Source organism: Pempheris klunzingeri, chromosome 18, assembly GCF_042242105.1.
Source record: "Pempheris klunzingeri isolate RE-2024b chromosome 18, fPemKlu1.hap1, whole genome shotgun sequence".
NCBI classification, from domain to species: domain Eukaryota; kingdom Metazoa; phylum Chordata; class Actinopteri; order Acropomatiformes; family Pempheridae; genus Pempheris; species Pempheris klunzingeri.
Genome location: NC_092029.1, coordinates 8,214,419 through 8,227,521, shown reverse-complemented (window position 1 = coordinate 8,227,521; position 13,103 = coordinate 8,214,419). Strand labels below are relative to the sequence as shown.

General features: G+C 43.3%; 1 protein-coding gene across 1 annotated transcript; it reads right to left on the bottom strand.

The window, feature by feature from the left end:
* Positions 1-265: 265 nt before the first annotated feature.
* On the bottom strand, positions 266-12,569 carry tmem200a (transmembrane protein 200A). Its single transcript, XM_070849645.1, has 5 exons — positions 12,418-12,569; positions 3,121-3,261; positions 2,627-2,925; positions 2,330-2,493; positions 266-1,746 (listed from the first exon to the last, which is right to left on the bottom strand). The coding sequence occupies exons 1-5, from the start codon at positions 12,459-12,461 to the stop codon at positions 634-636; spliced, it is 1,761 nt and encodes a 586-aa protein (XP_070705746.1). The 5' UTR covers positions 12,462-12,569; the 3' UTR covers positions 266-633.
* Between the last annotated feature and the right edge of the window lie 534 nt (positions 12,570-13,103).

Below are 13,103 nucleotides of genomic sequence, written 5' to 3'. Positions count from 1 at the left end.
TGCTCATTACTCAGGTTGTGCCTAGTTATAAGAGATATTTTTGCTTGTGTCTCCGCTACCCGCTGAGAAAGAGACTTGCTGAAAGCGTGTCCTTGATTTCACCAGCAGCTACTGGAATGAGACCTTGTAACACTTTATGAAAAGCAATATTAAAACATGTTCTGATGAAACAGTATCGATCCTAAAGCCTTTACTCAGGGTTGAGATCCTGTTCAAACTTTATTAGAGCTATGCTTGTAGAAAGTAGACAGATGATGTAATGTGATTTATTTTTGTGATGTATTTTTATTGATCCCTGTAGGAAACTTGTCTTTTCACTTGCCCCCCTCCACAGAGCTCACAGGTCAGGGTCAGCTACAGAACGGCACCTCTGGACCTGACAGAGCAGGCACTGAGTGTCTTGCTGACATGAGTCCTGAACCTTATACCGTGCACAATGGTCCATTGTTAACTACTCTCCAGCTTCATGCACAAAACAGTGTCTTTGAAACTGAGTTTGAGTTTCCTGTCTCTGGGTTGTAGCTGTTAAACTCATCAGTTTCCCCCTGACACAAATCCTCTGTACACTCATACTGTCTGGAGAGCAATCAACCGGAGAGGACACAGTTGTCTTCAACCTTTAGCTTAGTGTCCTCAGAACCGAGTCTCAGAGCTGCCCCTCTTCAGCGTGCAGCTGCTAAACTCATCATGCTCAAAGCTCAGATTGTTATGCGACCTTGATATCATTAGCAGCTTCTCCCGCTTACTGTAGTCTCGCCTCGCAGTGGCAGACAGTGACACATCTAGCAGCCGCTCCCCTTGCTCGTCTCTGTCCTCCAGCCGCATGTAGCCTTTACTGCTGCCCCGGTTGCCACTGTTACTGCGGCTGCTGTTGCTACGGTCGAGGCGAGGCCAGCTAGGGTGCTTCCGCTGCTCCGTGTGCACGCTGAGCATGCTCGGCCCGCGCTCCAGGTCCAGAGATTTGGAGTGGCTGCTGAGCATGTGCAGAGAGGAGTTGGAGCCAAAGTCAGTCCTCGCCGCCCCCGGGGAGAGCCAGCAGCCTGAGGTAGACGAGGGAGCAGGGGAGAGGGAGGAAGAGGAGACAGAGGAGCAGTAGGAGGAGGAGTAGGCGGAGTTGCTGCGGTGTAAGCCCGGGGGTTTGGAGGCCTTTGCAACAGATGCTACAGGAACCACCAGAGACTCCATGGAGCTCAGAGGCTGTGACCTCTCTCCATCTCTTCTCTCTCCCCCTCTATCCTCCTCAGTAATCGCCTCCATCTCCGGCTCGTCAATAACACAGTTGTTGAGTTTTATAACGGGGAGAGTAAATGCAGAGATAGAGGAGGAGACAATGGAGCGTGCGTGGTGTCCTCCCTTCTCCCCATCTCCGTCCACCGACCACTGGTGGCGGACTGAATCCGAGTGAGCCAGCCCGAGCCCCGGGCCGCAGAAGGGTCGATCTTTGTAGAGCGGCGCCAGCAGCCCCGCAAAGTTACAATCCAACTTAGCCAGCTCCCTGTGTCTGTGGAGCTCCTCGTCCCCTAACAGCACCTCTTCCTCCTCCGTAGACCCTCCACCTCCTGCCCGAGAGGAGAATGCCAGGAGGGAGTTGCTGGCCATACGTGCTGCGTTATCAGCTCCAAAGGCTCGAAGATCCCCGATTTCTCTTGCATAGGTGCTGTTGCGGTGATGGTGTTGTTTTTGCTCTCTCTGCCTGAGGCGATGGATGTCAATGACTGTGGAGTACATGTCTCTCATATGGATTATCTAGTGCAGAAGAGAAATGTATTATTAGTAGTAGCAGTAGTAGTTTGTTTAATATTCCATCATAACTTCTTATTCTGAAGTTTCACATTTGTGTATGTGTGTGTTGTGGATGTTGTGACCTTGGAATACATGTTTCTCACATGGATTACCTGAACACGGGGAAGGGAGGAGGAGAGGATTAATCGAATCAAGCAAGGAATGAGACGGCATAAGACCAGAGGAAATGTGATCAGAGGAGAGATAAGGTTGGAAGGAGGTCGGCAGAAATGTGATTTGCATGTTATGTAGAGATGATGAATATGGATGACTGCAGCGTGCATGCCCCTCATTTTGTAGAGAGCGGAAGAAGAGCAGAAATAAGAAAAGGGGATCAGGATGGAAGATTAACTATATATTATGTGGAGGGGTTTTGCATCCCAGGAATCAAAGGGGAATAAAACGAAGAAAATCCTAAATATTCCTCTATGTATTGTCATGCTCAAACCTTTCACACCAAGTTCGCATTTTGCTTATTCCACCGAAAATGAAAGGTTCTTAATGGACTGGAGTTGATAGAGTGGAGTTGATAGAGTGCAAGCCCTACCTTAGTTTCTCGGTCTCTGTTTTCATGAAGGATGGCATTCGCACAGATAAAGATGAAAATCCCAATGCCCATGGTGAAAGGCCCAAACATCTTCATCCTCTCAGAGTGACGATGCTGTTCCAGGAATCGGGTCAGAGCGCCGCCAGTCTGCTTAGAGGACGTACCTACACGCAGAACACATGCAGAATATGAGCCATTTAATATGAGGTATTTCTGGAACAGATGTCACAGTTTCAGCTAAACAAAATTAACTTTCAGGATTAAATGACTCTGGTTAACTTCTGTTTCTCCACTTACCTTGCACATTATGGTCAGTGCTGGAGTTAACCACTTCCTCCTCTGTGATGGCCATTTTGGCTCCATTTCCTTCACCTGTGGTCATTGTTTTAGTTCCTCCAGCAGCTGCTGTCTTAAATCCTCCTCCAGTCTGTGATTTGGCCGAGGGCATGGTTTCACTGTGAGGCCAGTAACCCAGTGTTGCCATGCCAATCCCTATGGCCAAGATGACCAGTCCCAGGAGGAGGAAAAACCCGGAGGCGGAGTAGAGGCGGAGCCTACCGCGTACTACCACAACATCGGTGCGTCGTTTCCGCTTTCTAAATGCAAAATATGGAAAGAAAAGAAAAAATAATGGATAGTTTTTGGATACATATATTTACAGACATACAATGATCACATTTTGCCAGTTTCCTGTCACCCAAAGTAGTTAATGAAAAATCTCATTCACAATTACAGGTCTTAGTATCATCTCCTTTTCATTGAATCTGTGAATTGAAGACCAACATATTCACCTGGGGGCAGACTCTGGGGCGGGGTTTCCAAGGCCAGGTGATGTAGATCCGATGGGTCGGTTGGCATGAGAGCGGGCGGAGTCTTGGCGTTTTAGCTTAGCCAAGCCTGTTAGCACACCTGCTGCTGCGGTCATACTTAACCTTCGGAAACACATGCAGAAACAAATTAGTCACGAGTTTAACATGTACTGTATGTCCAGCATCTGTGTGTGTGTGTTTGTACTGCCATCTCACTGAATAACCACAGATGAAGAGCTGTTTGTTGGGTCTTTTGTACACCAGGGTTGCCAGGTCAACAGTTTTCCCGCAGAAATGGGTGCTTCTGAAGTGTTAATGTGGGTTGATTTTTTTTGCCAGCTGGTTGAGCAGACATATTTCACATGCAAAACTCATGTAGTTCTCAATGTACGCCCATGGCGACTCCCATGGGATCAATTCTTCTCCGTCCTCACCCACTGCCATCTTTCTAGCAAGTAAACTAAAGCTTGCATGTCTGCAGCAGAGGCATCGTAGACATAAGCTCCAGCACTGGTGTGTGATGTCAGTATAATATGGAAGTGCTTCGTTGGCTACATTCATCCTGACGTCACTTACTGAACCCGAGCATGATAAGGTGTTTCAGTTTAAATAAGGTGTAACATTAACTAAATGAGTATGAAGTAAAAACAGTAAATTCATGTTGTCCAGGCAGAGAGGACGAGGGAAAAGGAACGAGAAAGTGAAAATACAAATCAGTGTCAGTGAATTAGTGTGCAAGTTCACAGTGTTGCATAAAGCAATGTTTTATTTCCGGTAATATATATTGTATCTAATTACACAATGACATTTGGGAGCTGGGAGAAAGAACTGTTTGGGGAAAAAACTCCTTTTCATGCTCGTATGATTTGGTAGAGGCATATTTTGAGTTCTGGTAATGCGCTGGTTTTGTCACACAGACCTGGCAACCCTGGCACACAAAATCAAAACAATGCCATTTAAAAGCTGCAAGCATTCATTTGGTGGAGGCACAGATACACATGAAGGAAAACACATTACCGACAGCCATATTTAAGAGCAGGTCCACAGATGCACATATGAATTTCTGCGTTGCCGGTGTGTCCCAGATGCTCTGAATATAGGAGGTGTAAGACACTTAATATTCAGAGAGCAACATCGCTCCCATCGCAGATTGAACCCGTTCCAGGGATCACAGCTCTACTTGTCTTATTTTAAGCAGGCGTGCCACCTCACGTAGAGCCGTCACTTTTTAAAAGCTGCAGGAGCCAGTTTTTTTGCAGTCTTTTACAAGAAAGTGTGTCAGATTTTCAGCGTCTTTCCCACATCGAGAAACTCTGCTTACACTTGCACTCTTGCAGGATGTTTGTTTACTGCATTTCTTCCTGTGTGTACGACAGAGACACCCAGGAAACAAGATGGTAAGACACACAGAAATCAAACAGAGAGGAAGAGAGAACACACACGGCTTCGTTTTTTTTTTTTTTCCTACTCATTTTAATTTAAATCCCTCATTTATTGCTTGTGGAGGTTATTTCCGTCTTGTTGTGGTTATAAAACTGGAAATATAGTGCTGCAATTCTGATATAATATTCAAATGAATCATAGTCTCTCTGCTCGCCAGCTGCTCAGATGTCTATTAATAGTTGTTTAAAGGAAGAGAGCTTAAAACAAACACAGGCTTATTCAGGGAAACCTTCATTTGGGTTTAAATGCCTGTTAATCTGGGCGCACATGAACATTAGCATTGTACTGTTTGGCACTAAGAGTATTAATAAACCCACTAGTTTTGGTGTTGAATTGCCGAGGTGCAGAATTTGAATGGAAGTATCCTTCTTCAGATGAATCTCTGGCTAACTAACTTCAATGCAACAGATTCATTGTTGACTGTTTTAGCTGGGCGACTTGTTGGGTTGAAAATATGAAACTACACGTCATCACAGTGGAGCTCAGCAGTTCAGGATCAGGCGCCATTCAGTGGACTCACCAGCGTACAGTCGTGCTGCATTCGCTTCAGTTAGAGTGTGATTGTGATGCATTATTCTAACTTTAAATGCAACTAAGATGTAATTCTTCCCATATCACAATATCACTGCTTTGATGTTACTACTTTTTCCAAACGTTGTAGTTAGGGTCTTTTCCAAAGTTACTGTGGTACAGTTTTCTCAATATAGTAATAGTGTATTTATTTGGTTACTGGTTTTCTGTGTATATAAGAGGATAAAACAGATTTAGCATGGGAACAAGAACACACCCATGACCTTGGTCTGTCTATTTTTTAATTTCTCTCTCCCTTCTTGCTTCCGCAACTCTATCTCCCTTTCTTCCTTCAAGAACACTCTATCTGTAAATCTCTCCCTCCCTCTTCTATTCTCACCCTCAGTCTGTCGGCTAATGCATTCTGGTTGTGACCCTGAATAATTTTTCCCTCCCCTTACTTACTTACTCTTTCCCCCGCCCCAGCTTTCTTTCTCATCTTATCGCTCTCTGTTTGTCTTTCTCCTTATCCTACCCTTTGTCCTCTCAGAGCTATTTATAGTCCGTCTTTAAGTTTAATTTGCTTTTATTTGCTTACTTTCCTCCTCTCCGCTTTTCTTCGATAAATCTCAAAGCAATAAAGTGTGTGTCGAGAATCAGAATTAGACAAAGCTTTTAGTATTCAAAGTAACTGTGAATCACACACAAGACCAGACGTTCTCTCCTCCTACCCTCTTTTCTCCTTCTCACATCTTAATGTATTTTTCATGTCAATCATCTTATTGGTAATACTGCTGTAGGAAAGTGCTTTACCACAGATGGTGAATCACACAAGGACAAACACAACCAGCCTCTTTTCTCGGGTTTTTCTGTGCTCCCTCTCACTCTGACTCTCTCTCTCTCTTTCGCTCTCTCTACTTGATTCTCTCCTCTCGCTCCTCGGTGTGCGTCAAGCAGGAACCCACACAATGTTTCAAGAGCAGGGGGAGATATCTCCTCGTTTTACTGAAAAAATGAGAGAGGGATGGATGGATGGACGTACAGGGGGAAGGAAAGAGAAAAGAGAACAAGAAAGACTAAAAAGACATAAAAAAAAAGAGAAAAGATGATGACAAGAATACAGGAATGGGAGGAAGACAGCCAAGGGGAGGCAAGATGAAGAGGGAGGGGGATATAAAAGCACTAATTCAGTGCACCTACCTGGGTGCAACACTGAGTCATGAATGGAAATTGAAAGCCTGAATAGTGAAAAACAACGGTGAAAAGAGTTTTGAAGGAGAGAAAGTGGGGGTGATGAGCCGACAGAAAGATGATAGAGAGGCCTGACAGTAAAGGAGAGGATAGTTCAGGACAGAGGCAGAAAAACAAGTGCATCCGTAGTTTTAACAAGGTGGAAGAAGGGAACAAGTGGGGCAGAGAGAAGGAAATGCTGCCTTAACAGACACACCAGCAGCCTGATGAGAAACCAGACACAGCAAGGCTTTCTACTGTGGAGAATGTGTTGGACCTGTGCAGGGACCACATGTCTTTGCTGGGTGGCCATACTCCATGTACACCTCTTTTTTTTTTTTTTTTAATCCTTAAAGTCATTCAGTGTGCTATGTTTTAGTCTTTTAAGAAAGAGGACTTTGCTCAGTTGGTGATCATACACACCCTCTATGAATATTAATAGTTTTTTCCACCTCTTGTCAGATAGAACTTATAAATAATGCGAAATCCACTGCTCCATTTTCCATTTCACTGCCTTAATAAGCCATTTTCTAAATTAGTATTTAATGAATCAGCCTCTGTGTGATCACCTTAATAATGATGGAATTGCTTCCGCTGTTTATCTTTGCATACTCGCAGCAAGGCGAGAAAACGATCCTGACTATTTAATACACCTCACACTTCAAGGAGCAGATTTTCCTCCGATACCAGAGACATTTAAACATTTAAAGACACTCTTACATGAGATCTATTTTAAAAACACTATGTCCTCCAGAGCAGAAAATTCCCCCCTCTACACTGTCACGCCTCCTGTGTGGTACTCCTCTGCACGTGTTGCGTCTGAGAGTGAGGAGGCGCCTTTTGTAGCATGACAGCGACATGTTACCTATCTATAGGAGACATCACGTGACGTACTGTCCCTATAGCAACTACACATGCTGCTGCTAGGTGACACGTTTCTATAGCAACTACCAGCTGTGTGCACGGGAATGACAGGTATATCATTAACACCATATCCCATCAACAAAGGAACATTTCCAAGGCGTCGTTTTGATTTATATTTGTGCGTAAGCGCAGGTATTGAGGAAATAACCAACCCTTTGTGGCACAGCACATGGGTTGGAATGATTTCACTCCACCTCTCCCTCAATTTCTAAGAGGTGTGATTAAGACGGGGAGGTAAAAATGAGACGGTAAAAGATGCTGAGGCAGAATTGGGGGAGAATGGATAGAGACATGAGGGAATTGGCAAGTGGGCTGAAATGAGAGAAGCGCTGGCGAAAGGGAGACACCAGAGATGAAGAGAGAGGGTGAGAGCAACAGAGAGTTTGGCATGAAAGGTGCTTGCTAGAAAACCCTGCATTTTCTTGCACTCTCAACATTTATGTGTTAGCAGTGCATTTCGGGGTGTTAATTACATCTTGATTATGCAGTTTGTGCCGAAGCTCCACAGTTCTCTCAGTGTGGACTGTGGAAGAGAAGAGACAACAGGACAGGTGGGATAGAAAGTCCAAACGAGGAGAAGTAAAGGTGGGAGGCAGAGTAGAGTTGCAAGAAATCCAGTCCAGAAGAAGACAGCCAGAGGGGGAAGACTAGAGGAGAATAGAGGAGGTGTTTTGATCCGCATACAACAAACTCCAGAGACTTTTTAACTCAAGAAGGACGCTGAAAAAAAAGTTTCAAATGACTCACTTGAGTGAACTGTGTGGCAGCACATCATGGAGAAAGACATCTAATATGGACACAAATAGAGTGAGAAGGGAAGCAGCAAAGACAGATGTAATGAGAGAGGAATGAGCGGGAACGTAAAAATAGAACCTGGCAGGGAGAGAAAAATTTGCATCTATTATGTCTCCTGTAATTTACATGCGTTTTTGTTTCTGTGTCATAAATTGTTCTAGCGACGTTAATTCTGAGAAACTGTTTCATTGGCTTCGTTTTTTTTTTTTCTTCACCTGAACTGGATTTAAACATAGGGACAGACAAACCCCCCTGCTGCTGCTGTTAAGGTCAGCTGCCATAATATCATCGAGCTGGGAGACAAATATGGAAACATGGGAGTCTTCCCTTGAAAGGACTCGAGTACGTACTGTCTCAGCCTCTCCAGCTTGACTGCTGTGGTAAAATCTGACTTTTGGCAAATGTTCAGACTTTTAAAAGCCAGTTTACTATCTACTCATTACCTGCATGAGTCAAGGGCATGTATGCAGTGAACAAGACCTGATCCCTGTGCAACCGGTTCTTGACAACGCTTTTGACTTGAAATACTGAAATAAATAGACTGCCAAGTGTTTTTGTGCTCGGTTCAAACTTAAGTACTTAATTTCAGAGTACACCTACACAACTGTCAGGCACAATATTACAAAATGAGATCAGGTGGGTGCAAAAGAGCATGTTCATAGACTTCGTTAGACAAGAATTAATTTAGTGTATTATTTCACAGTTATTTTCTTCAAAATCTCAAAACACACCTAATTTATTCAGAGGGCTGTTTCATGTTTGTTCAAATAAATAATATAATATGATATACTAATAATATAGTCTAGTATAGTAAAGTGCAGTGTAGTATAGTATAATGTAGTATAGGCTAGTATATCATTGTATAATGTTATTGTATTCTTGTTTTGGATTGTGGGCAAATTGACAAAGGACAGATTATTATGTCTGCGTTAAAGGTTCATACTTTTGGTTTTCCATGTTTCAGCCCATTAACTACTAATAATGTACTTAATGTTATGTCATTGTTACATTAATCTGTGCTGGAAGGAAATGCAGCTACAATTAGAGACAGTTTTCAGGAAATTCTCTTAGCGAGGGCCCTCCAAAAAAAAAAACCAAAACATCAACCTGTACAACCTGTACTCAACCAAAACTCAGTCTTCTATAATTGTAAAAATAAACACATAATCTTCACTAGAAACGTAGCGATTGTAACGAATTGTAGTCATAAGACCACTATTAGCTCGATCCTTCAAAAATGTTTCTGCAGAGTGCGACAGGAAAAAGGTGTAACACAGATGAGATGACACACAAAGCTGTGACATGGATCACAACCCGTGATGTGACCTGCACCAGGAACAGGTCTGTTTTTTCCTTCATGCAGCCACATGTTCCACTTATTTACTTTGTTGATCCATGAGGAAGATTTCACCGTTTGTTTTTCTAAAGAGGTCAAAGTTCACAGTCAGCTGCAGAGGAGCACCTCACAGCTGACCGAACAAAGCGATCTGCTGTCCGAAAGATGCCGCCAATACCAGCTGATTGTGTCACCCTTTGGTGAACCCTGATCAGCTGCCCACCCCTGTGAGCACATTGGAAACATTTGAGGAGGAACCACCATCTTGGATTGAGCCCAGAGGTCTGCAATGGAGGCCGAGTGTCAGTCCGTAGACTCCACAGACTACACTACAACACGGCACATGCAGACCTTCATTCGTGAATTCCCCTAACTGAAAACTTTGAACCTGCATGCTGTGTCTTTTGAGCTGAACCCCTGATCTGCACACACAGATATTTTCAGCCATTCTGCTTCATTATGTTGTGTTCACACAATATGGGATGGATGGTAGAAATCAGAGGAATTTGCATGCTTATGGTGTCAATATAACCACAGAGTTGGACATGGGAAGGTTAAAATGACTGTGCATCGACCATATAGGAAACATCAGTACATTTTCTTGTGTAATTTTCTTAAATAACAGATTTTGGCTGACAAGAGACATCCATGTTTACTTGGTTTTTCTGGAATTTCTACTTTATAAATCAGTCCCTAGAAGAGATCTAATCAGGCAAAAACATCTGTGCAGTTGGACGTGGGCTGTGCAGGGGCTTTTGTGATGTAACATGAGAAAATGGCTTTTTTAAAACTTTCAGTTATCACATTTGTGTTGGTTCACAGTGTTCAGCGTCTTGTTTTCTACCGTGAAACTGTTTAGAGTGGAGCCACAGAATCAAGAATTAAATACGATGCCTGTAAGTTTGGGTCTGTCTGGCTCCTGGGTAATGAAATCAGACCTCTACATGAGCCTGAGACAGCGTCAAGACTCAAGTCTCTATCCTTATTGCAGTTCTTTAAAGAAGAAGAGTAACATTTGGTTTTTGCGGATTTAAAAAGCGTATCATGTCCATTTCATTTGATCACAAACTCCTACGGAAATCATTTAAGACTGGGGGGATGAAAAGATCCCTGACAACACTGGGCAGGAAAGAGGAAAAGGAGGGATAAGGATGAGCAAAGGATAATAAACACAGCGAGCGTGTGTTTGTGTGTTGCTTCACTCAGTGTTGCTTTTCTTCAGTCATCTGTCTGGAGAATATATCACTGTGTTTTCCCACTGACCTTTCAGCAGCACATTTTCTGATGCAAGCACTCGAGTGTCAAATCCAGCACCCTCTTCACCATCACGTTTGCGGTTTTTTCCCTCATTATTTTGATGATACATAGTGTTTATTTTTTTTGTCTCACATCCTTCACACTGCATCAGTGTCTTTGCCTCTTGTGATCAATTCAGCTCTACTCAATTGAATTACGTTTTGAATTGAATCATCAGATGCTCATGCCAGGCGTGTGTGTGTGTGTGTGTGTGTGTGTGTGTGTGTGTGTGTGTGTGTGTGTGTGTGTGTGTGTGTGTGTGTGTGTGTGTGTGTGTGTGTGTGTGTGTGTGTGTGTGTGTGTGTGTGTGTGTGTACTGGAGTGAGCCCCCTGTTTATTCCAACGAAATGACTCACTCTGTCTTCCTCACAGTCCTGGTTTGCAGTCACCCACACTCATCATGAGGCACGAGCTGTCCCCAACTGCCCTGCAACAGTGGCCTGGGACTTTCCTGGGGTCCGTGCTTGGATTCTAGCGGCCCCTTCTCCACAGCGTAAGAAACAATTAAAGTCCACTTATCTTTTGTTTTCCACGAGCTAACAGGTCTTGTTTAATTTGGCCTTTAAAGCATTCTATGCCATAAATTGAATTTCCCACACATGGGGTCCTCTAGGATGAACTATCATTATTAGGAGGGGGGTTTGCGCCTCAATGAGAGCAACAAAGTGAAGGAACTGCTGACCTAGGCGTGTTTAAACAGGATTATCCAGTTGGTGGATAACTGTGACAAAGGATTAGCTCATATGTTGCCTGACTTCTTAATGATTCTTAAATTAAACTCACATTATTTCTGCATAAAACGTTTGGCAGCGGGAGATATCTCACTATGAGCCGTTTGGCTTTTCAGTGAGCTACCTTAATCCTTCAAATAGCTCTCAAGGTGAGAGTTACTTCTAATTCACTGGCATCATTTAACTCACACAAGACAATAAAGTGTGAGAGACACAGCATCTGATGTTGAAGCCCCTCTCCACTTATAACATGCTGCTTACTGTCACTTCACTGAGTCTGACACTAGAGGGATGTTTTCACACTTATCGCATTTCTGTGTGTAACTTTAAAGAAACTATTGAGATTTTGAAAGCATCCAACCAAATAAACCCCCAAGAGACAAGACAAGAGACATCTCATGTGTTTCTGGACAGTGGGGTGGATGTAAATTTGAGAAATTTCAAGTCAGTACATTCACTTCAGTGCAAAAAAAAAATATTATTCTAACCAGAGTATTTTATATGTCTTAACACACGTGTGGTTATGATTGAAGATGACCTTTGGTCCTCTAATGATGACCTTTGATCCTCTAATGATGACCTTTGATCCTGCCTTTAGATGCATATTGACGTCATGCCTTGTTAAGCTACTAAGAGGTTAATTAAAATCAAGAGATAGTAGGCAGGCACAGAGAGGTGATAATCTGAAGCTTGGATAAACTTGGCACAATAAATAGATCATAGTGTTCCCTCCCCAATACATCAACACATAGACACACACACACCATACAAAATGTTGGACCACCCTCAATAATATCAAAGCTTATCTGGTCCAATAAAACACCAGCAATTAGAGTAGAAAGATGGCAAATAGATGTTGCCATCATATTAAACTTCTCTGTTCGTGAAATATTAAACAGAACGTCATTAAATATGGATGGAAATAAAAAGATAGACTGTAGAGCTGTCAGCTTGGATTGTTTCAGAGCGAGTGTTTTTCAGAGTTGGAGAGGTCAGACACAGCTCAGTCCTTACCTTTGCAAAAAGCCGAGTTTTGCTGTCAATGTGCCATTAGGCATGGAAGGGGATTAGGCTGCAACCTGGGGGGAAGTAAAAAGCCATCTTCCACTTTGAAGGCTACTTCCAGTGAAATGCCAGAGAAAATGAAGGTGACAGGAGACGGCTCAGCCCCCATGCAGGGTCTGGAAACAGCAGCGCAGTCTTTTACTCACAACCGAGGTCCTTAATGGAGATTATACAGTGTCCTTGTAACAGTTAGCATGCGAGCTGTCAGATTTGTCTATTTGTGTGACTTTATTCAGCGCGGAACACGTTTTACGCCAAATGGAGAGTGTGTGCGCTCCGGACAATGAGGGCGGTGAAACGCGCTCCTTATTACGCCTGAAGGAAAACCCTTCAGCACATCCCGCCTATTTAAAGTCGTAAACGCTCAGGTTGTAACTCCCCAGCGGGAAAAAAAAATATTCCTTGTGTCAGTGGTGAAAAGACAGCAAAAGCTGGCGGTGATGTTCCTCCTGACTGTTTCGACTATAACGCGTAAAACTCCCGGAATCCCGATATTCGCGTCCAAAAACTTGATTTCAGACCACAAAAGAAGACAAAAAGATCCAACTCTTTAGAGAAAACATCAGCAGCGAGTTGTTGCGTTTTAAGAACAAAACAGCGAGCAGTTTAAACTGGCGAGTAAAGCGCGTTTTTAT

What these genes read in the sequence shown, in the direction of transcription:
- tmem200a (XM_070849645.1), bottom strand. Translation starts at nt 12,461, where the DNA reads ATGCCTAATGGCACATTGACAGCAAAACTCGGCTTTTTGCAAAG. An exon ending in AAACTCGGCTTTTTGCAAAG is followed by an intron (nt 3,262 to 12,417) that starts GTAAGGACTGAG and finishes GTGTTTCCGAAG; the next exon opens with GTTAAGTATGACCGCAGCAG. An exon ending in GCCCCAGAGTCTGCCCCCAG is followed by an intron (nt 2,926 to 3,120) that starts GTGAATATGTTG and finishes TTTTGCATTTAG; the next exon opens with AAAGCGGAAACGACGCACCG.